The following is a 23,460-nucleotide window of genomic DNA, read 5'->3' as shown; positions in this document are numbered from 1 at the left end:
GAGTAATGCATTTTCTTGTTGTCTTGGAATACTTCATCTGAGCAAGTTCATCCATACAGATGAACATTAAAAACTCAAAATGCTGACACTCTCATCAGATTAGTGAGAAGCACAGTGATGCTGTCCACCTCAAAATATCATAGTAACATGTAGTTGTCATTGTGCAAAGTCTTCATTTTGATGCAGTATAAACTGTTGAGGGAATTAAAGCAGGGTGGAAAAGGGAAAGCCAATAGATGGATCTGGAACAGTTTGATCTCATCTTGAAAAGCCATTGTAGGTCTGTTCAAAGCAACAGCCTTCCCAATAAAAGCTCCATCTGTGGGTTGGATGCGAGGAGAGTGACAGCTGCTCTGTGACTCTGAGTCCTCGCACGGCGATGATCGACGAGGTCACTTTACGGCCTCTCCTATAACACACTCAAACACAGAGCTTGGGTCGAAGCAGAAGGTTACCAAAATGCCACATGTTAAACTCAAGACAGCACCAGCATTTTTACTGGCTCTGTAAAAGCATGAAACACATCATTCCCCAATGAACCGCAGGTGAGGACATGGTTAGGACAAGTTGAGCTTAGTCACAGAAAATTGCAATTACTATTCCGAAAATCCACTCTGGCCACAGCATGATGGACATTTGGACTGAAGGTCCATGTCTTGACCCTTGGCTGCCATTGCATTGTGGCTTTTAAGATGAGAACACACACATTCAGGACTGTGAGCTTTGGATTGATGGCACTCACCTCGTCTCTTTTGAGAAGTAAAAGCATGTCCGTTCTCTTCCAAAATAATTTCATTTTCCTTTCTTTCCTTGATTTATGGTACATCCATCAAAAAACCCTTGTCATCTCGATGTTTACATCCTAAAGCCACCAAATGAAAGAGTAGAGATGAGGAGAGGTGTTTAGAGATTTTAAAGGAATGGGACAGTTGTTTTTTTCTTGCCCTCTGTGATGTTTCTATAATCTCACAGTAGAAACTTTAAATTATCCCATGAGGCCACGTTCATGGAAGCGATGCAACTGATGCTAATAGGTCACATGATGACAACATGGCAGATGTAGTATGTCCTGGTTACATTCATATTGTACACATTCATGCTATATAGAACATAATTTTTTAGCAGTTGCAAAGCAACTATTGCAAGTATGCAATTTTGGATGCAGCCATTGGCATCTCAGTGTTAACCCTTTTTATAGTTTTGCAGGGATGCTGGAGGTATCACCTTGGATGGATAGCCAGCCCATATTATATTATATTATATTATATTATATTATACTTAAGCAGTAAGGTACGAGAGGCTGTGCTGTGTCCTGAATAAGTCACGGCTGAAAAGCGTTGTTAGGCACGACGCGAATACAAAAACAAATACAAATTTTAAAGCCAGAAATAAATGCAACTTTCATGAAGTAAACTTTTTCTAAAAGCCTTCCTTCCGCCGGAAAAAAATAGTCCCTGACTGTGAACAGCAACAGAAGTTACATTATAACGCCATTAGTTGACGGCAAAGACTGTCTTTATGAGTGTGTCAGTCAGTAGCGAAGACTTTTATATTAAATTGTTTTGAAAACAGAACAAGACGCAATTGACAAATGCTTTGACTAGCACTGTTAGTCTCGTGAAAACCTCTTAAATGTTAAAAGGACAAGATGATACATTGGACATTTAAGCAGATTTTTTTATTATAAACATAGGACTGACCTGAAGGAAAATGCTAAATCTGAATGCAGGTAATACAGTAAGCTTCAATGAACAATATCAATTGAGAACATACAGTTTACGTTGCTAAGAGTGGTTGCTAAGGGTATTGTGTGGTGATACACAGAACCGTGAAGCGGTCATAGCCGTGTTTTATCGTGAATAAAACACAGCTATTGACCAATCAGAATCAAGGACAGGAACTAACAGTTTTATATTATATTCAATGTTTACATTCTAAAGTCAGCAAATGAAAGAGTAGAGATGAGGAGAGGAGTTTAAAGTTTGAAGAACTTAGACAAACCAACAATAGGTCTGGTCCATATTGCAGTTTTTAGGGGCAGATTTGTCTGAAATATAATATGATGTAATATAAAAACAACTAAATAAATTTTGAAACCTGCTTATGCTAATTGGACCCTTATTTGCTTTTACTCCTGAAAGTTGTATGTAGTCAGCCAATCGGATTAGAGCTGGTCAGTGAACTAACTTTGCCTTTTAACTCTGTGACCATGATGGTACAAATTTAGGCAGTAAAAAATTACATCATATGCTCACTGATTATACAGTAAGATTGATTGATGAAGTGCTAGGTCTTTTGCTATATTTAAGTGCAGCTTCTTTCTTTGACAAATAGCTATGTATGTGAATGAAAATGAATTTCCTCAATATTAGAAACCTCTACAGAATGTCAAAAAAGTATTTTTTTTTCTAAAAACTATTTTTAGTTGTGAGTGCAACTTCTGATTAACCCTTTCTCTCTCTCTGTCTCTCTTGCCCTCTCACTCACACTGAACAGACAACATGGAAGGTAATTTTTCATCCTTCTCAGCACATAGTCACATAACAGTAACCCAACTCTAATTTGCCAGTATTTTTGTCTTTGTTTACATCATGTGTAAAAAACAGTAACATTGCAAATTACCCCTTTCTTTCACCACTTCTTGATTAAGGGTTGCCCTGACTTCATCTCACATTTATCATTATTTGATTAGAGTGCACTTTTTTCCTTTTCTCTCTATGCCCTGCTTTCACTGGCCAGATGATGTGGACTATGGAGCATTAAGTGGCATTCATATAGGTGAGGTTTTTTTTAGTTGTCTGAATGGTAACCTCTTGCTAACATCAGTGTTCTTTTATACTATAAGCACTGTAAACACATAGCCAGTGAGTCCTGAAGCTCCATGCACTGTGTAGAGCAGTAATGCTCAGAAATGTTGACACAGTATGACAGGTCAAATCACCTTTATTTATATAGTGCTTTATACAATATAGATTGTTTCAAAGCAGCTTTACAGTGATCACCAGGAAATTATCATTCAATGATGCAAACAGACTTTCTGCTGTAAAGCAGCTCTAGAAAGACAATAGTGAACAATCATTATTCAGTTAAAATCAGTTCAGTGTTGATTCAGTTCACTTCAATAACTGTGTAAAGTTCATAATTTTTTGGAATGAGTTTAATTCAGCTCAGCAGCTCTGGAGAAAACAGTGATATCCTCATCCAGTTCATCATTTCATAAGATGAATATATTTGACCTAAAATTATACAATTAGTTTAACCATTGTTTTAACATTATACTGAGTCAATATAGAATGTATGAAGAATGTTGCAACTCTTCAGCAAAGTCAATTAAATGTTAGATCCCTTCCCAAGTATGGTGATCGTCTTGCAAGGGACCCTCTTCCTAAATTAATATAGGCCATATATATATATATATATATATATATTGCCGACGATAAAGCACAATATCAAAATATTGCACTATTAATGCTTGTAAAAACCTGAAGATTTTTTTTCTTACATAAAACTATATTAAGACGGTTAATTTTATGATTTCCAATCAGAAAGTAAAATGACAAATCATACAGTATCAAATTTGGTGTTCTCAAAAACATTGTTAACATGTTAACATGAATTAAGAATGAACAATACTTCTACAGCATATTAATCTTAGATAAAGCTGCAGTCCGTAAGTTTTGCCTCTTTTTCGCCATCTCTGTTTGAAACCTGCAATTGCAGTGATTTGCGGAATTATCATCTTTACGTGGGTTGTGCTTCGGCACGGCTCCTCAGCGCGGATGAATCTAATGTTTTGAGGTGCAGCTATGTGTAGGGGCTGTCAGTCAACACACCAGTGTGGATCTTTACTGTACATCGTAATTACAGATGCTACGTCTTGTATATACAGTGGGTACGGAAAGTATTCAGACCCCCTTAAATTTTTCACTCTTTGTTATATTGCAGCCATTTGCTAAAATCATTTAAGTTGATTTTTTTTCCTCATTAATGTACACACAGCACCCTACATTGACAGAAAAACACAGAATTGTTGACATTTTTGAAGATTTATTAAAAAGGAAAAACTTAAATATCACATGGTCCTAAGTATTCTGACCCTTTGCTGTGACACTCATATATTTAACTCAGGTGCTGTCCATTTCTTCTGATCATCCTTGCGATGGTTCTACACCTTCATTTGAGTCCAGCTGTGTTTGATTATACTGATTGGACTTGATTAGGAAAGCCACACACCTGTCTATATAAGACCTTACAGCTCACAGTGCATGTCAGAGCAAATGAGAATCGTGAGGTCAAAGGAACTGCCTGAAGAGCTCAGAGACAGAATTGTGGCAAGGCACAGATCTGGCCAAGGTTACAAAAAAATTTCTGCTGCACTTAAGGTTCCTAAGAGCACAGTGGCCTCCATAATCCTTAAATGGAAGACGTTTGGGAAGACCAGAACCCTTCCTAGAGCTGGCCGTCCGGCCAAACTGAGCTATCGGGGGAGAAGAGCCTTGGTGAGAGAGGTAAAGAAGAACCCAAAGATCTCTGAGTTCCAGAGATGCAGTCGGGAGATGGGAGAAAGTTGTAGAAAGTCAACCATCACTGCAGCCCTCCACCAGTCGGGGCTTTATGGCAGAGTGGCCAGACGGAAGCCTCTCCTCAGTGCAAGACACATGAAAGCCCGCATGGAGGACTCCAAGATGGTGAGAAATAAGATTCTCTGGTCTGATGAGACCAAGATAGAACTTTTTGGCCTTAATTCTAAGCGGTATGTGTGGAGAAAACCAGGCACTGCTCATCACCTGTCCAATACAGTCCCAACAGTGAAGCATGGTGGTGGCAGCATCATGCTGTGGGGGTGTTTTTTAGCTGCAGGGACAGGACGACTGGTTGCAATCGAGGGAAAGATGAATGCGGCCAAGTACAGGGATATCCTGGACGAAAACCTTCTCCAGAGTGCTCAGGACCTCAGACTGGGCCGAAGGTTTACCTTCCAACAAGACAATGACCCTAAGCACACAGCTAAAATAAGGAGTGGCTTCACAACAACTCCGTGACTGTTCTTGAATGGCCCAGCCAGAGCCCTGACTTAAACCCAATTGAGCATCTCTGGAGAGACCTAAAAATGGCTGTCCACCAACGTTTACCATCCAACCTGACAGAACTGGAGAGGATCTGCAAGGAGGAATGGCAGAGGACCCCCAAATCCAGGTGTGAAAAACTTGTAACATCTTTCCCAAAAAGACTCATGGCTGTATTAGATCAAAAGGGCGCTTCTACTAAATACTGAGCAAAGGGTCTGAATACTTAGGACCATGTGATATTTCAGTTTTTCTTTTTTAAAGAATCTGCAAAAATGTCAACAATTCTGTGTTTTTCTGTCAATATGGGGTGCTGTGTGTACATTAATGAGGAAAAAAAATCAACTTAAATGATTTTAGCAAATGGCTGCAATATAACAAAGAATGAAAAATTTAAGGGGGTCTGAATACTTTCCGTACCCACTGTATGTTCAAAATAAGAAGTTTCACCGGAAAACGTCATCTGAAGGAGTAAGTAACGTGTCATCCACTTTTGTTCTGACCAACTGAAAAATGTTTTACAATAAACCACGCAACCAATGGTACAAATTATTATTGTTATACTTTGTTGTCGAATTGTTAATGTTAAAAACATCAACATTGCGTGACTATGTGTATGTAGTGTGTATTTTCATTATTCATAACTGGATTAAGCGAAAACGTGTGCTATTATAACCTTATTACCCAATGAACCATTGAAATGTCTTGTCTGTCCAGCAGAAAAATTGCCATCTCTGCATCCCTTTTTAGGTCACGGCACCTTTCAAAATCTCTGCCGACATTTATTCTTGTTTTCGCACGAGCCTGGTCGCTTTCCCTTTTTTTTTTTTTTTTTTTTTACTGTGGGCTCTCCGCAGTCTGAAGACTTTTACTTTACTACAGTTGTTGATGATGATTGTCGTATTAAACTTTCTGGATACCAAGCCACCATTTCAAGTTTAAATACATTCCAGCTGCTTTAAGAAGAGGCTACAAATGATGTGCCACAAGCGATATAGCCTACTAGTCTACAAATGACCTCCTCCTTTCTGTTTATAGACAAACATCAGCAAACTCGATTTCCCATGAATTCCTACCAGTATCAGTCAGATTATAAAACATTATTACAAGCTTAACGTTGTGAATCGGGCTAAGGTAAGGAGATAGTTTTGAACACTGATTGGTTATGTACTTGCTCAATAATTGATTTTGGATCATTTTCAATCAAAAAAAGTTACAGACAGCAGCTTTAATGTTCATTTCAACATTTACTAATACATTATAAAAATCAAAAGTAGCATTTGTTAACATTAGTTAATGCACTATGAATTAACATTAACAAACAATAAATGACTTTATTTTATTTATGAACATTAACAAAGATTAATAAATACTGTAACAAATGTATTGCTCAATGTTAGTTCATTTTAGTTAATACATTAACTAATGTTAACGAATGAGACCTTATAAGTGTTACCAACATATTTAATTAATATCTTAAGTAAAACAGCCTTAAATACACTTTGTAAAACGTTTTTTTCCTCAAATTAAATCATTTTCTCACTCACTTGCGCCCCCTGGGATGTGAGTTGCATTTGAAAACTGGCATAGGTTTAGTTCCAAGGAAACACATAAAATGTATATCTTAAATCAAAATGGTTTTTGATAAAAACAGTCTGTTTAAAAATGAATAAATACAAATATGGGTCAATCACGTGACAGGTCTTTTTTTTTTTTTTTTTTTTTTGTCAAAAGGCCTTAATAATAATAAAAAACAAAGATATGACATCCAAAGTATGTAAAGTAGTACAACTAGATCTCTTTTGTTGAATCCAAAAGGTTTTAATTATATTTTGCTACATATCAAGGTATTTTAAAGATTTTGAAGTGTCAAAAATCATTCCGTTGAACTGCCAAAGGCCAATACAGCCAGTTCATTTGTGATTAAAATATACAATAAATGTATATATTTTTTATTCTGGCATGATTTTATAACATCATATATCAACATGGTGCAAAATGGTATTAAAATTATGTGTAGAAGTTGTTGCTTTGTTATGAGAAAGAATGTCCAGAAAAATTAATTTCACTGAAGTCATTCGGACTAACCAATATAAAGGGACCATTTTGGATCATGTCATGTTGTCAATATCATGTGACAGGATGTGACATCATTCAGACACCTGCAAAGGACCACATGGTCATGAAGCAAAGTAACCAACTCTCTCTTAACTCTGACAAATTAATGTTTTCTCTTGCTCATACGCATGTCCCAAAACATCAGGTCATTCGGTACAACCGCTATAAAACATGGAAAATGTTGTAATATTTTAAAAACTTAAATATAAAATGTTTGATTGGCCTTTTGCTAGCTAGCTAGATATCAGCCTGTTAGCATTGTTTGAAAATACCGTCATTTGGTATAACCAAAAGTGTCATTCGGTAAAACCGATACATTTTGGTTAAACCGAATTACTTTTTGGTGACAAATTTTGTCCATCTCGTAAAAAATGACAAAAGCAGTGTTAACTGATTATAAAAACCACATAATATCATTGTTAACACTTCAAAATTAGTTAAATCTCCATTATGTTTTTTTACACTTTTAAAAACCTTATTTGTCAATGACCCATATACATTTCTGTTTAAGGCCAAAGAATGGTATTAATGCAAATGCAACCAGTCAAACTTTTTTACAGTGTATGTATGTGACTTGGCCTGTTAGCCAGAGTGCTAATGAACAAGACAGTTGTTAGAGATATCCATCTCATCCTTTTCATTCGTACTTTTGCATTATGTTCCCACACCATTATGAGGATGATGTTTATTCAAGGTGAGGGTCATTAGTTTTAGATTTAGCCTGATCTGGTTTGAGCATTCATGCTAATGTGAGAGGCTTTGATGGCTTCAGACTGGGTGCTTTGTGCTGGTCCATTAGTGATAAAGGCCATCAGAGAGTTTAATGTGCACTGCGCTCATTTAGCGGCTAGGCTACCGGATGAGTCTAGCAGAGACGCACCTCATTTTCAGCTCTTTGGCAACCTTGACCCCACTTCAAAAGTCAGCATGTCCACAACTAATCTCCATGACACACAATGGCCAAACTTGCGTCAGGGCTGCTACGGTCCCTCAAGAAAACATGCTTAAGACATTACAATGGGACCAAGCCATACTGGGCTTATTTTGCCAGCTCCAGAATTTCAGATTTATCACAGCAGCAGTGCAGCAAGTATGTGATGGAAAATTGGATGCCTTTGCCACAGATGGAGAGCTCTGGTAGCACTGGATGCTTTTTGAGCAATTGTCAACATTCTTCTATAAATCTATTCAGCAAAGCCCCTACTAAAATTTAGAGGTGCTGTTCAGAGTAACCACGCAGAGATACAAGGCCCAGGGTATTGTGGGATATGAAAAGGGTCATGAGGGAGAGGTGTGGTGGGATATTAAACTGGGGAAACCTGGAAAAGGTATCAGCAAATCCCAATAAGATCCAGACGTGGAAAAACAGGGACACATTAAAAACAGGCTCTATTTACAAACCAGATTATTTAATCAGTATGCAGTCCCACATGCAACAAAGAGCCAACATGTTAATGCATGTTCGAAGCTCCAGAAAGCTTGCTTACTTCTCCAGATCATTTGGATGTTTTCGGTGTCAGGTAGCCACAGCCCATGTGCATTAGTAGACTTCTGTAATATGGCAATTGAAATTCTCCATCAAACAGATAATGGTTTTAGCATGCAGTCTGGTGCAACTAACCGCATATAATATGTCATACATTTTATGTACCGTTTGTGGCAGATAATGTGGACTGAGTGCTTGATGAGGTTAAGTGCAGCGTATGGTTTCTGAAGAGGCATAACAAAGCACTCCCCGTCATATTAGCGGATTGTCTGTCCAGATTCCACGACATGGGATAGGGCCTGTGTCTGTGTTGGATTACTGCTTGCATGTTAAATCACTATCGATGATTTAATGGTTCATCAGGGTGGCTCCGTGCCTCGCTCTAGGAACGTGAGGGCAGCAGTCTGGACATGTAGAGGGTATCCAGTGTGTTTTGGGGTACCTCTCACTCTTTCTTAAAGGGATAATCCACCCCAAAATAAAAATTCTAACATAATTTACTCATTTATCTTTCCTCCACATGCAGAACACAAAAGATGATGTTTTTAGAACGTTGGGATCAAAACAATGTTGGAGCTCAATGACTTCCACTGTATATCAAAAATAAGAAAGACAAACATTTTGTTAAAATATCTTATTTTATATTCCACAGAAGAAATAAAGTCATATAATGAAAAAGGGTGAGTAAATGATGAAGAAGTTTTAGTTTGGGTGAACTATCCCTTTAATTTATTCTGGATTATGAACTATGGGCATTGCACTCAAAAATGACTGTGCTTGTGTTAGATTGTGGAGGGGCGGGGTTTAAGAGGACTAAATGATTGGAGAAATCTAGCATATGTAACCAAAGAGAATCTGTCATTTCCCAAAAATTTAGTTATTACATTTTAATTCAACATTACAAGCTCAATAAATAAATAAATAAAATGACACATACATTGATGAATTGTTTACAGTAAGATCAGTGCAAGATGAGTCATCAATATTTTGGTTCAATTTAAAAACAAAGACTGTACATTTTAAATGTATACATATGCTAAAAAGTTAATATGGTCAGCTTTTAGGCTTCAGGCCCCTAAATATGATGATCCCTTTTCGAAATACCCCCTTCCGATAAATATAAAGGCATCTGTGTATAAAGACTTTTTTTCTGAGAAAGATATATTCCAAATATGTATTAATAATTATCTGGAAAAAATCTACTTTCTAATAAGTTGACACTGTATCATATCTGTCAATAAAATAATTTGTGATTACCTTATTTTCCGGAATATAAATCATATATACACTATATAAGTTTTGGGACGCCTGCCTTTACGTGCACATGAACTTTAATTATATCCCATTCTTAATCCGTAGGGTTTACTATGGAGTTGGCCCATCCTTTGCAGCCATAACAGCTTCAACTCTTCTGGAAAGGCTTTCCACAAGGTTTAGGAGTGTTTTTGGGAATTTTTGACCATTCTTCTAGAAGTGCATTTGTGAGGTCAGGCAGTGATGTTGGACGAGAAGGCCTGGCTCGCAGTCTCCGCTCTAATTCATCCCAAAGGTGTTCTGTCGGGTTGAGGTCAGGACTCTGTGCAGACCAGTCAAGTTCCTCCACACCAAACTCGCTCATCCATGTCTTAATGGACCTTGCTTTGTGCACTGGTGTGAGTCATGTTGGAACAGGAAGGGGCCATCCCCAAACTGTTCCCACAAAGTTGGGGGCATGAAATTGTCCAAAATGTCTTGGTATGCTGAAGCATTAAGAGTTCCTTTCACCAAGCCCAACTTCTGAAAAACAACCCCACACCATAATCCCCCCTCCACCAAACTTTACACTTGGCACAATGCAGTCAGGCAAGTACCGTTCTCCCGGGAACCGCCAAACCCAGACTGGTCCATCGGATTGCCAGACAGAGAAGCGTGATTCATCACTCCAGAGAACACGTCTCCACTGCTCTAGTGTCCAGTGGTGGCGTGCTTTACACCACTGCATCTGACGCTTTGCATTGCACTTGGTGATGTAAGGCTTGGATGCAGCTCCTCAGCCATGGAAACCCATTCCATGAAGCTTTCTATGCACTGTTCTTGAGCTAATCGTAAGGCCACACGAAGTTTGGAGGTCTGTAGCTATTGACTCTGAAGAAAGATGCCGACTTCTGCGCACTGTGCGCCTCAGCATGCGCTGACCCCGCTCTGTGACTTTAAGTGGCCTACCACTTTGTGGCTGAGTTGCTGTTGTTCCCAATTGCTTCCACATTGTTGTGATACCACTAACAGTTGACCGTGGAATATTTAGTAGTGAGGAAATTTCACAAATGGTCTTATTGCACAGGTGGCAACCTATCACGGTACCATGCTTGAATTCACTGAGCTCCTGAGAGTGACCCATTCTTTCACAAATGTTTGTAGAAGCAGTCTGCATGCCTAGGTGGTTGATTTTATAGACCTGAGGCCATGGAAGTGATTGGAACACCTGAATTCAATGATTTGGAGGGGCGTCCCAATACTTTTGGCAATATAGTGTGTGTGTATATATATATATATATACAGATGCTGGTCATATAATTAGAATATCATCAAAAATTTGATTTATTTCACTAATTCCATTCAAAAAGTGAAACTTGTATATTATATTCATTCATTACACACAGACTGATATATTTCAAATGTTTATTACTTTTAATTTTGATGATTATAACTGTCAACTAAGGAAAATCCCAAATTCAGTATCTCAGAAAATTAGAATATTGTGAAAAGGTTCAATATTGAAGACACCTGGTGCCACACTCTAATCAGCTAATTAACTCAAAACACCTGCAAAGGCCTTTAAATGGTCTCTCTGTCTAGTTCTGTAGGCTACACAATCATGGGGAAGACTGCTGACTTGACAGTTGTCCAAAAGACAACCATTGACACCTTGCATAAGGAGGGCAAGACACAAAAGGTCATTGCAAAAGAGGCTGGCTGTTCACAGAGTCCAAGCACATTAATAGAGAGGCGAAGGGAAGGAAAAGATGTGGTATAAAAAGTGTACAAGCAATAGGGATAACCGCACCCTGGAGAGGATTGTGAAACAAAACCCATTCAAAAATGTGGGGAAGATTCACAAAGAGTGGACTGCAGCTGGAGTCAGTGCTTCAAGAACCACTACACACAGACGTATGCAAGACATGGGTTTCAGCTGTCACATTCCTTGTGTCAAGCCACTCTTGAACAACAGACAGCGTCAGAAGCCTCTCGCCTGGGCTAAAGACAAAAAGGACTGGACTGCTGCTGAGTGGTCCAAAGTTATGTTCTCTGATGAAAGTAAATTTTGCATTTCCTTTGGAAATCAGGGTCCCAGAGTCTGGAGGAAGAGAGGAGAGGCACACAATCCACGTTGCTTGAGGTCCAGTTTAAAGTTTCCACAGTCAGCGATGGTTTGGGGTGCCATGTCATCTGCTGGTGTTGGTCCTCTGTGTTTTCTGAGGTCCAAGGTCAACGCAGCCGTATACCAGGAAGTTTGAGAGTACTTCATACTTCCTGCTGCTGACCAACTTTATGGAGATGCAGATTTCATTTTCCAACAGGACTTGGCACCTGCACACAGTGCCAAAGCTACCAGTACCTGGTTTAAGGACCATGGTATCCCTGTTCTTAACTGGCCAGCAAACTCGCCTGACCTTAACCCCATAGAAAATCTATATGGTATTGTGAAGAGGAAGATGCGATATGCCAGACCCAACAATGCAGAAGAGCTGAAGGCCACTATGAGAGCAACCTGGGCTCTTATAACACCTGAGCAGTGCAGACTGATCGACTCCATGCCACGCCGCATTGCTGCAGTAATTCAGGCAAAAGGAGCCCCAACTAAGTATTGAGTGCTGTACATGCTCATACTTTTCATGTTCATACTTTTCAGTTGGCCAAGATTTCTAAAAATCCTTTCTTTGTATTGGTCTTAAGTAATATTCAAATTTTCTGAGATACTGAATTTGGGATTTTCCTTAGTTGTCAGTTATAATCATCAAAATGAAAAGAAATAAACATTTGAAATATATCAGTCTGTGTGTAATGAATGAATATAATGTACAAGTTTCACTTTTTGAATGGAATTAGTGAAATAAATCAACTTTTTGATGACATTCTAATTATATGACCAGCACCTGTATATACGTAAAGCACGCACATCAAAAGCCAGCATGCACACAAATTTGGATTTATGCTGAATGAGAGAGGTATGCAAGCAAAGTTTATTTGTATCGCTCATTTCCCACACTCCAATAGTTTCAGTTTCACTTTAAATAAATTTGTTTAGGCTTGGTGTTTAATGAATGCCACTATAAGTAATGTTTGTTTTATTTATTTAGTTTTTTAATTCCATTTTGTTCTGAATACTGTTACATACTGTTACATTTGTTCTGGAGTCAGGTGAACTAAATTACATGTTTAGAGTGTATAATATTATATTAATGTTTGTAATTTTTTTATTTACCGGCAACCATCCATTATTTTCTCCGGCCCCCTGGGGATCCCCAGGTGCCAGTTTGAAAATTCATGCAGTAACATATAGTATAGATGACTTCAAAGCTAATGCACATGAACTGAAAGCCCCAAAACAGTTTGATTTCATGGTGCCCTTAACTCTCAGAGCTCATTTGAAATGTGCTGATTTGTCTAAGCTGGTATCTTGTTATGTATCCTTTTTTTTTTCCTGCTGGGCACTCTGAGATGAGATCCATTGCTCCCTGTCTGCAGTGATATTCCATGTTACAGACTTTGGAAAACAACATGACCACCAGGATTACCGTGATCCCAAGTCAATCCTAACAAAACGGCTTCCAAAAACTCAAACATCTCTGTAACTTATAATAAGACAGAGGCTGTTCTAGCCACTGAGTGTAATTTCACAGATGTCAGAGCTTGGAGATGCCCATATCATTTCAGTAAGTCAGGGCCTCGCCGTGCCCACAACATGGCTTCCGCGAGACCGCATGCATGTGGTGAAAGCCCTGCTTATGTGTAGCCCATGAATTAAAGAACATCATCCTTCTGGAGTGGTGACTCCTGCATGGTGTTATTTTCTGAAACTGGTCATGTGGCCATATTTCTGTTATTTTTCCGACACGAAAAATGCTGCAGGTTCCAGATTTCTAATCTCTAGATAAAGTCAGCCTCTGTCAGCACCACCATCATGTTATGATCAGCAGTCATCGGTTGCATTAAGGATCGAGCCTGATCCTGGTTATTTACTGCCAGCCACTCAGCTTTCCTTGAACAGGATGGAAACATGCAGTAATGTTCATTAGTTGTAACCAAGGTCATCTGTGAACAGGGATGAGCATGAAGGCTGATGGAATTATAGTGTCAGACTAGGAGATTGTCTTTGGTACATCTTTTGCAGCATTGTTGTGCTCATTAAAACATTTTTCCTATAACCTCATAATAGCTTATGTATCATGAATTGTTCTTTTTTCTTTTCTTTTTTTAAATGTCTGGCAGATATTAAAATCATATGAATATGAAGAACTGGTGACTTGTTTTTTTCCTTATTGTATCTTTCAAAGACAGAAAACTGAGGGAAACAGCTTTCACCTTAAAAGTATATTCTGTCAATTCTAAGATTAATTTAGTTATAGATATTAAGTAATATTTTTGAATTCTTGAATTTAAACAAGTTTTAGTTTATTTATTTAGTTGGTAACACTTTATTTCGATTGTCTACTTTAGACATTCTACTAACTATACAGTGCCCTCCACAAATATTGGCACCCTTAGTAAATATGAGCAAAGGCGGCTGTGAAAATAAATCTGCATTGTTTATCCTTTTGCTCTTTCATTCAAAAAATTTACAAAATTCTTTCATCGAAGTAAAACAATTGAAAGTGGGGGGAAACTCACATTATAAAAAAAAAAATTCTCCAATACATGTTGGCCAAAATTATTGGCACCCCTAGAAATTCTTATGAGTAAAATATCTCTGAAGTATATTCCCATTCATATTCCCATTTTTTAGCACACCAGGGTGACTAGGAGCATAAAATTGTCCAGCCATGACTTCCTGTTCCACAGGAGTACAAATATGTGTAAACAAAAAAGGCCAAATTCCCTTAATCATTCATCACAATGAGAAAAAAACAAAGAATATAGTTCTGATGTGCAGCAAAAGATTGTTGAGCTTCACAAAATAGAAAATGGCTATAAGAAAAAAGCTAATGCTTTAAATCCCCATTTCCACCATCAGGGCAATAATTAAGAAGTTCCAATCAACTAAAAATGTTACAAATCTGCCTGGAAGAGGACGTGTGTCTAAATCGTCCTAATGCGCGGTGAGGAGGAAAGTTTGAGTGGACAAAGGATCACAGCTGGAGAATTGCAGAGATTAGTTGAGTCTTGAGTCTCAGAAAGCCTAAAACAAAATTATCAAACAGCACCTACATCCCCACAAGTTGTTTGGGAGGGTTTCAAGAAAAATCCTCTGCTCTCATCCAGATCTTCCATCAGGACAATGATCCAAAACAAACATCAAAACCAACACAAAAATGTGTCACTGAGCACAAAATGAAGCTTCTGCCATGGCCATCACAGTCCCCTGACCTGAACCCTAAAGAAAATGAGTGGAGTGAACTAAAGAGAAGCACCATCAACATGGAGTTTGAAATCTGAAGGATCTGGAGAGATTCTTTATGAAGGAATGGTCTCTGATATCTTGTCAGGTGTTCTCCAAACTCATCAGGCATTTTAGAAGAAGACTTAGAGCTGTTATCTTGGGAAAAGGACATTGCAATAATTGTGTGCCAATAATTGTGGCCAACGTGAACTAGAGAAAAACATTTATTTCATAATGAGCTTTTCCCCCCATTTTTAATTGTTTTACTTCAATGATAGGTGTAATGAAAGATCAAAAGGATAAACAATGCAGATTTATTTTCATAGCCGCCTTTGCTCATATTTACTAAGGGTGCCAATAATTGTGGAGGGCACTGTAAGTAACTTTGCAACTACATGTCAACTAACTCGCATTAGAGTATTAGTAGACTGTCTGCTTGATATCCACTAACACATTATATTGATGGTCCCGCAACAGACATTGTACATGTAACGGACTCAGGCTTTATGTTGAGTTTGAATCCATTTGTAGAAGTTGATAACTTTACAATAAGGTCTCATTTATTAACATTAATTAATGTATTACTTAACATGAACTAACAATGAGCAGTACATTTATTACAGTATTATATAATTATTTGTTAATGTTAGTTAATAAAAATCCAGCTGTTCTTTGATTGATCATGTTAGTTCTCAGTGCATTAACTAATGTTAACAAATGCAACATTTGATTTTTAATATTGTATTAGTAAATGTTGAAATTAACATGGGGGGGGGGGGGATCACATACAGTTTCTGCCAATCTCATGTTAATCTTGCGTACCTATAGAGTAATATTGCATCCTTCATATCTCTGAAAAGTCTTTAGTTTTATCATATTTATAAAAGATAGATACGCTGTACCGAGTCTTTCCAAAAAAGGCTGAGCCCCTGGAGGCATGCCGTGGGCAGAGCTAAAGAGTCACTAAACAGTTGATGCAGTTTTACTCACCATCCGTGATCTGCAAATCCAGGGCCGAACTGAGATTTGTTTACAAAGCATTCATCACCGAAATTCCGGGAACAAACAAACATACGTGCACAACTCCGTTGCTGCCCCAGAAAAACAAACTTCATCCACTGTTCCCTTAACGCTGGGTTCTTTGGGAAGCTGAAAAAGGTAATCTTTCCCTCACAACCAAAAACACACTCCTTTGGTGACAGAAGCTGTGTCTCATTTCGGAGGCTGCATCCTCTGGAGGTCGCATTTGAAGGCTGCATACATCATCAAGGATGTCATATTTAAAGAAAGTAACCATAATGAATTTGACTGATATTCATCATTGTGAGGTGTAAAATACTGTAATTTCTTTCTTACTTTGCAATCTAATGGTTTTTTTTTCTTAAATGAGACTGCCTCGATGATGTATGCAGCCTTCGAAGGGTGCAGCTCCTGAATGAAGCGCGTTGATGGACGTGCGTTGCTCCTGCAGTGCCTATACAAGGAATTCCGCCCCTTTATTACATGATAAAGGACATACTCAAAAAAAATTCAGCGAAACATGTCCACAACCGGAAGTAGTATTTTTGGCACAGAAATACTCCGTCATACGTGTTTTGAAACTTTGACAGTGTAAAGAATGCATGAAATACCCCCCCCCCCCCCCCCCCCCCACCCCCCCCCCCCCCCTAACTAAGATTAATAAATGCTGTAGAAGTATTTTTAATTCTTAGTTCATGTTAACTAAAGTAGTTAACTAATGAAACCTTAAAATGTTACCCAGAAGTTTGTTGCAAAAAATAAATCCAAATCAACAGGCAAAGTGATGGTCAAAATATACTAGGTTCGGTGAACAAAACAGTCCAAAGAGGCAACGAAGGCAAAAACTTTAATCTATTAAACATGATATCCAATAAACAGGCAAAAAGGTCATAACAAGAAGCTGTCACAATGGCAATGGAAAACCGCTCAAGGCAGCTAAGACTGGCAATACTTCACAATGTGTTTGCAGAAATCTTAGCTCTTTATACCTAGCAAACAGGAAGTGACCCCCTTCATACCTGGGACCTAGATACCTGGGACTGAGCTTCCTGCTGGTTAGCCGTAGACACAGGTCTCTTGTGGAAAGCCAGACCCTCTGACCTGCTATATGGGTACATTCGGCCTGGTGTGCCATGTCTTTGAGAGAGAACGGCCCCAATTCCACTGTCGGAAGCTCCTACTTCAGTGATGAAGGGTAAGCTTGAGTCAGAATGCTTAAGGATGGGTGCAGCTTGTTTTAAGGGTATTGAAGGCAGTTTTAGCAAATTTGTTTCATTGAAGTTTCTTGGGTTTTTCCTCGAGTAGTGCTATTAGTGGGACTGCAGTGATGCTGTAATTCCTGATAAATATTCTGTAGACATTTGCAAAAGGAAGAAATCATTGAAGTTCTTTGATAGTGTTAGGCTGTGGCCATTTGGTGACTGCTTTGACTTTGGATTGGTCCATCCAACCACACCTTGATGACTGATGATGATGTATCATAAAAATGTAGTACTGGTGGTACGGAACTCACATTTTACAGCTTTGATGTACAGTTGGTTCTGTTGGAGCTGGATTGGGACTGTCTTGACATGTTGGATGTGCTCTTCTTTTGTTTGGGAATAGATTAGGAAATCAATGTATGCAATGACAAACTGGTTCAGGAGGTCTCCAAAGATTTCACTGATGAAAGACTGGAAAACAGTAGGTGCATTGACAAGACCATATGGCATGACCTGATATTCATAGTGCCGTCTAGTGGTGAGGAAGGCAGTCTTCCATTCATCTCCTTCTCTGATCCGAATGAGGTTATAGGCACTTCGAAGATCTAGTTTGGTGAACATACGTGCCTCCAGAAGTTGTTCAAGTGCTGAAGGGATGAGAGGAAGTGGATATCTGTTCCTTATTGTGATTGTATTGAAACCTCTATAATCAGTGCATGGTCTTAGCCTGCCATCTTTTTTTTTCTCCACAAAGAAAAACCCTGCTACAGCCTGGGATGTAGAGGGATGGATAAAGCCTGATTCTAGGGCTTCTTCAATGTAGTTTTCCAAAGCCTGAGTCTGTGACAAGGGGTAAACTTTACTTTTGGGAGGTGCAGTATTTGGGAGAAGTTTAATGGGAATGGATTTCGACAGCTGTATGTTTGCCGTTGAATTCTGTTCCTTCCCCTCCCAAGAGGTTCTAATATTTATCAAACTGGCTCAGTCTCTCACTTCCCGATGCCCTTGTGGACAGTGTGCTGACCTCTGGTGCAGTTGCGTACAAAGAATCCTGAGTTTGAGTCCAGGCTTGTGGACTTTTCCAATTCCATCTGCCTTCTCTTTCCAATTTTGCTTCCTGTCAACATATTTCATATCATAATAAATGGCAAAAAGGCAATTTAAACTGATGCTGGTTAAAGTCCATCCACACACAGGATAGAATCAGCATCTTTTAATATTACTCAGTACTTATTTGAGTAAGTACAATGTAACGTCTTGTTTACTGACATAAAATAAAATGTAACCTGAAACAGTTCAAGTTGTAGAGTGATTGGGACAGTTTGTTGTGATATGCCTTGTCCTATGGGTTTGTTGTCAACTTCTGTGATATTAATTGAAGGGATGCATCGCAGAATGGGGATCTTGAGTTGCCAAATGAGATCATCGTGGATTAAATTGACAGCAGCCCCAGAATCCACTAGTGCTGAAACATAGTGTGTTTTATTAGAAACCTTAATGGAGATGGATAGAGTGAAATGAAGAGTAAGGGAGTGTTTATTTCCTCACCATTTTCCTTGAGGTGTTGTTGGTGCAGGTATTGCTGTGATGATTGGATTGGAGACAGTAAAAGCATAGATGTTCCTGTAGATGACAATGTGGTTCTTCTGGTGAAACTCTAGTATAACTGATTTGCATGGATTCTGTGGACTGAGGCATAGAGAGAGCAGCAGTGGAAACAGGAGCCATTTTGGTTTGATTGGAGCAGGGGTTGTTACGAATGGGATTATCCAATTTAATAGCCATGGTGAAAAACTGTGATAAGCCTGTGGTCTCATCCTTGAATGCTAGCTCCGCTTGTAATTTATGGTTAAGTCCTTCTTGAAACACTGTTTTCAGTGCCACATCATTTCACCCGCTCTGGGCTGCTAGTGTTCTGAATTGGATGGCGCATTAGGCTGCACAGCCGATGCCCAATCCAGTGCTTTACTGATAAGTAGACTCATCATAAAAGAACATTTAGAAGTATCATAACAAAATGATTCTGGGTGATTAGAAAAGTAAATTCTACATTGGCATAAAAAGCCTCAGAATTTCTTAGCAGAACTATCTAATTTATGGGGTACCACAAATCTTATCAGCTCAGCTCTAGTTGGCAGGAATGATTGAATGTACTGTGTTAAATGTTCGTTGGCTGCTCATAAGTTGGCGAGTTGGCCTTGAAACTCCTGTAGCACCACACTCTGGTATGCGTAGGCCACCTGGAGCTGTGATACTTCCGCTGGATTCATTTCTGGTGAAGTATTCTCAGGCTTGATGTTGGGTTTGAATCCATTTGCAGAAGTTTATTGAAACAATAAATCCAAATCAACAGCCAAGGGATACTCCAATGAGAGTTAGTTGACATGTAGTTAACTAAAGTTTAATTTATAGTTAGTGGAGTGTCTAAAGTGGACCATCAAAATAAAAGTGTAACCACACTTTATTTTACAGTGTCTGTGTTATGTTACATGTGCTTACTATAGTAATAACAGTAAATTATGCATAATTACATGTACCTATACCAAACACACATCCTAACCCTATAGAAAGTACATGTTGTTATTAATTATGTTATTAATATTACTGAATTTATGGTTGCACTGTAACAAGGACATCTTAAAATAAAGTGTAACCATAATTTTTTGTATTGTATATGTAGTTTCCTTAGTCTACTAGTTAGTCTACTTATTTTTTATATTATTACAGTCTACTAGATTACTTATTCTGAGCTGTAAATAAGAAAGAATAAATGAACATTTAAAGGAAACTAAGAATGAAAAACTACTATCTAGAGATTCTTATCTAGTGGGAGTCCAGTGGGCCACTCAGATAAAATTCATCCTCAGGCCTTGGTGTAATTATCTCTGCCAAACCTTTCTTGCTTCTTTTTGATTTATTTATCCAGAAGCAGCTTGGCCTTCATGCTGGATTTTGTGAGACATTAAACTTATGGAAGCATTTAGGGGATTCAGTAAGATTAATATTGGTGGGACAAATCAAACCAGTATTTGTACAGGGGATACTGCAGCAGACAGTGTGAGAAATGCTTTACATCTGTTCATCAAGACAGTTATGTTAAGGCCCTTCTCTACATAATTCCCAGGGGTGTAGATGAACATCAACAGCTATTCAGTGCCCTCTAATGTGTTTATCAGACGTATCATTGGTAGCTACCACATGAATTGGACAATTGTTGTATGGCCTCCAGTTTTAATTTCTTGGCATGGCAGAAAATGTTTTTGACAGTGATTACCCAACATTTTTACAAATCTGTTTATAAATTGTGTCAGTTTGTTGAATGTTACTTGAAAACAGAGTTTGAAATATGCATCTTTTCCACAAAATCCCAACAAACTCAGAACGTTTGTTTGTTTATTGCACAATACTTCATTTGATTTATATGTTGGAATTAATGTTTCTGATGTCTGTATGTTTAGTTTGTGCTGCTGAGTTGGATAGTTTATGAGATATGAGCCTTTGGGATTCCATATGCTGTATGCCTGATAAAAGTGTTGATATAGCAGTGGCTAGTTTCTTACCATGCTATTTACAGAAAAGAAACACTTTTCCCCTGATATTATGAATATGATCATTAAAATTTATGAATATATCTCATCACTTTACAATGGCAGGGTTACACTAAAGCCCTGGTTTCAGTGTTTGCATATTTGGTATTTAGACAGTGACAAGTAGACCAAAAAATTACCATTGAAGTAGTTGAATATTGCAAACAAAATGGTGCTGCTTGACTTTCTTTGACACCTCTACTCAGATCTGCTCACTTTTAGAATCTCCATTAATCCTTCCCTCATTCACCTTCTGGCCATGAAAACATCAGGGATGGGCAACTTCAGTCCTAAAGGGCAACTGTCCTGCAGAGTTTATCTTGTCCATCCCTGCAATAGATCTACCAATTGGTACCTATGTTGTTTGAGAAAGAGAGGCACATTAGGAGAGAAACTTGACACTGATTTTGGTTTTATCCTGCACATCTCCTGGATATGCACGTTTTTCCTTGTTGGAATGAAGAACCTACCCAAATGTTAACTACATTTGGTTTAAAAAAAAAAAAAAAAAAAAAAATCTCACAACAATTATTCTCTTAAATTGTTGGCTGCAACATTTGAGTTGCCTAAAGGTTCCACTATCTTTGCAGGATCTTTGCAGACTCTGCATCAAGGATGTCCAGTCCTGCTCCTACCACACCTGCTAGTAATCCTGAAGACATTCATTAACTGGTTCAGGTTTGTTTAATTTGGGCTAGAACTAAACTAGCCCCAATTAAACAAACCTGAAATGCTAATTGATTTGGTCAGTCTCCCAGTCTTTTTTAGGTTACTACAGTCTTCCAGACTTTCATTAGTGATGTGCTTTGGGACATGCTTACCTCAATACCTTGACAACATGCTTATCTTCCATAAGTATGTTGCTCACAAAGCTATTATAGAAAGGGAACTTTGTCCAAGTTTGGAACAATGTGCTTCACATTTCCACAATGTCTTTCTTGAGATTTCTCATATCTTGATTGCATGGAAATAGATCCGAGCAAGACTTAAATTGTTAGGGATTGGCTGTAACCCATTTCGGTAAAGGGGATTCAGCTCTTCCAAGAGTTTTCAAACCTTTATATGATGTTCTTAAGGAACTGCAATGTTCCAATCACTAAGTTGGCCATGAGAACTTATCTGCCGTTCACAAAGCATCAGCATGACAAAGCATTTAGAGCAAAGATGCAGACTACTCCACCTTACCGTTATAGTGAAGCCTATGTTCTTGTAAGTTAGCCTCTGCAAAATAGGTTTGTACAATTCATTGTGTCCATCCTGTTCTGCACTTAATCATGGTCTAAAATAATCAGTTCTGCTTGATATCCTAGAGCAATGTTTCCCAGCTTTACACGTTTTGGATGTCTCCCTAATCAAACACACCTGATTCAACTCATCATCTCATTTGTAGAGACTCCAAGGCTTGAAATGGGTGTGTCAGATAAGAGAGACGTCCAAAATGTTTACAGCTAGGGGGCTTCCAGGAACAGGGTTGGGAACCACTGTCCTAGAAATTTGCTACTTAAGCTTCCATCACACGGATAGTCTTTGAGAAATCTCCTGCACCCTGGTGAATACTCCTGTTGGACAGTTACTTAAGGGGGTTTCTGCATGGTTAAAGTGTTCCTCTGACTACCACATTGTTGATACTCTTTGGTCACTGTTAAACTCATGAATGTTTGCATTTCTCAGAGATTTACCAAACAGCTGGTATTGCCAGGACTATTGTTTTGAGTACCTTTTGGATTCAAATCTTATTATTTCTCAGTTTTGTTGACCCTATTTTGGTCCTCATGTCTGATTTCAGGTTCCAAGAACCTCTTCCAAAGCAAAATTAGACATTGACAGCTATCTAAAACATACACTAATGATCCAGACAAACACACTTGTCTAATAAGAAACAGATGTAAGTACAACTTTCCAAATATATTTGGCGTTTTTACTTGGTAGGAACTCTGCAAATTATGCTGTAATTTCTAAACACATTACTCAATATAAGAGAAAAAAGAATCAAATTAAGCCTGACATATTATGTCATTATGACCTATATAAATTCAAATAAATAAAAAATGCTAAAAAGAGTCCAAGTATTGATATTAAGTTAATCAATTTAGCTTTCTCCATTCCCCCAGCTGGTTTAAGGAGAAGTTTCCGGCTGAGCCGGAAGGACAACACGAGTCAGCAGGTGAGACAGAAGATGGGTGAAGCACATGCTGCTATCCATTTCCCTGTTTATCAGGAGGTTTTGCCTCACCAGAGAAAGCCTGAAGAGCCGCACCGCCTTGTGCTTCTAACTGGTAAGAAACATTCTTGTTTAAAGAAATAGTTAATCAAAAAACTTAAATTCTTCATTATTTATTTTTAGGCTTCAAAAGGGCACCATTGTGCAAAAGTAATATAATAGTTTAATTAAAAAAACAGTCCA

At 38.3% G+C, this 23,460-nt stretch overlaps 1 protein-coding gene across 1 annotated transcript in view; it reads left to right on the top strand.

Moving 5' to 3' along the window:
- mpp7b (MAGUK p55 scaffold protein 7b) overlaps positions 1-23,460 on the top strand; it is a 72,517-nt gene that overhangs the window by 33,675 nt on the left and 15,382 nt on the right. The window contains exon 14 of the mRNA XM_051871100.1: positions 23,168-23,332. Coding sequence (XP_051727060.1) covers positions 23,168-23,332 — 165 coding nt within the window. The remainder of the gene's footprint in view (positions 1-23,167; positions 23,333-23,460) is intronic.

Source organism: Ctenopharyngodon idella, chromosome 2, assembly GCF_019924925.1.
Source record: "Ctenopharyngodon idella isolate HZGC_01 chromosome 2, HZGC01, whole genome shotgun sequence".
Classification (NCBI taxonomy): domain Eukaryota; kingdom Metazoa; phylum Chordata; class Actinopteri; order Cypriniformes; family Xenocyprididae; genus Ctenopharyngodon; species Ctenopharyngodon idella.
Note: the sequence above shows the minus strand (reverse complement) of the source record. Positions and strands in the feature narration are given on the sequence as shown.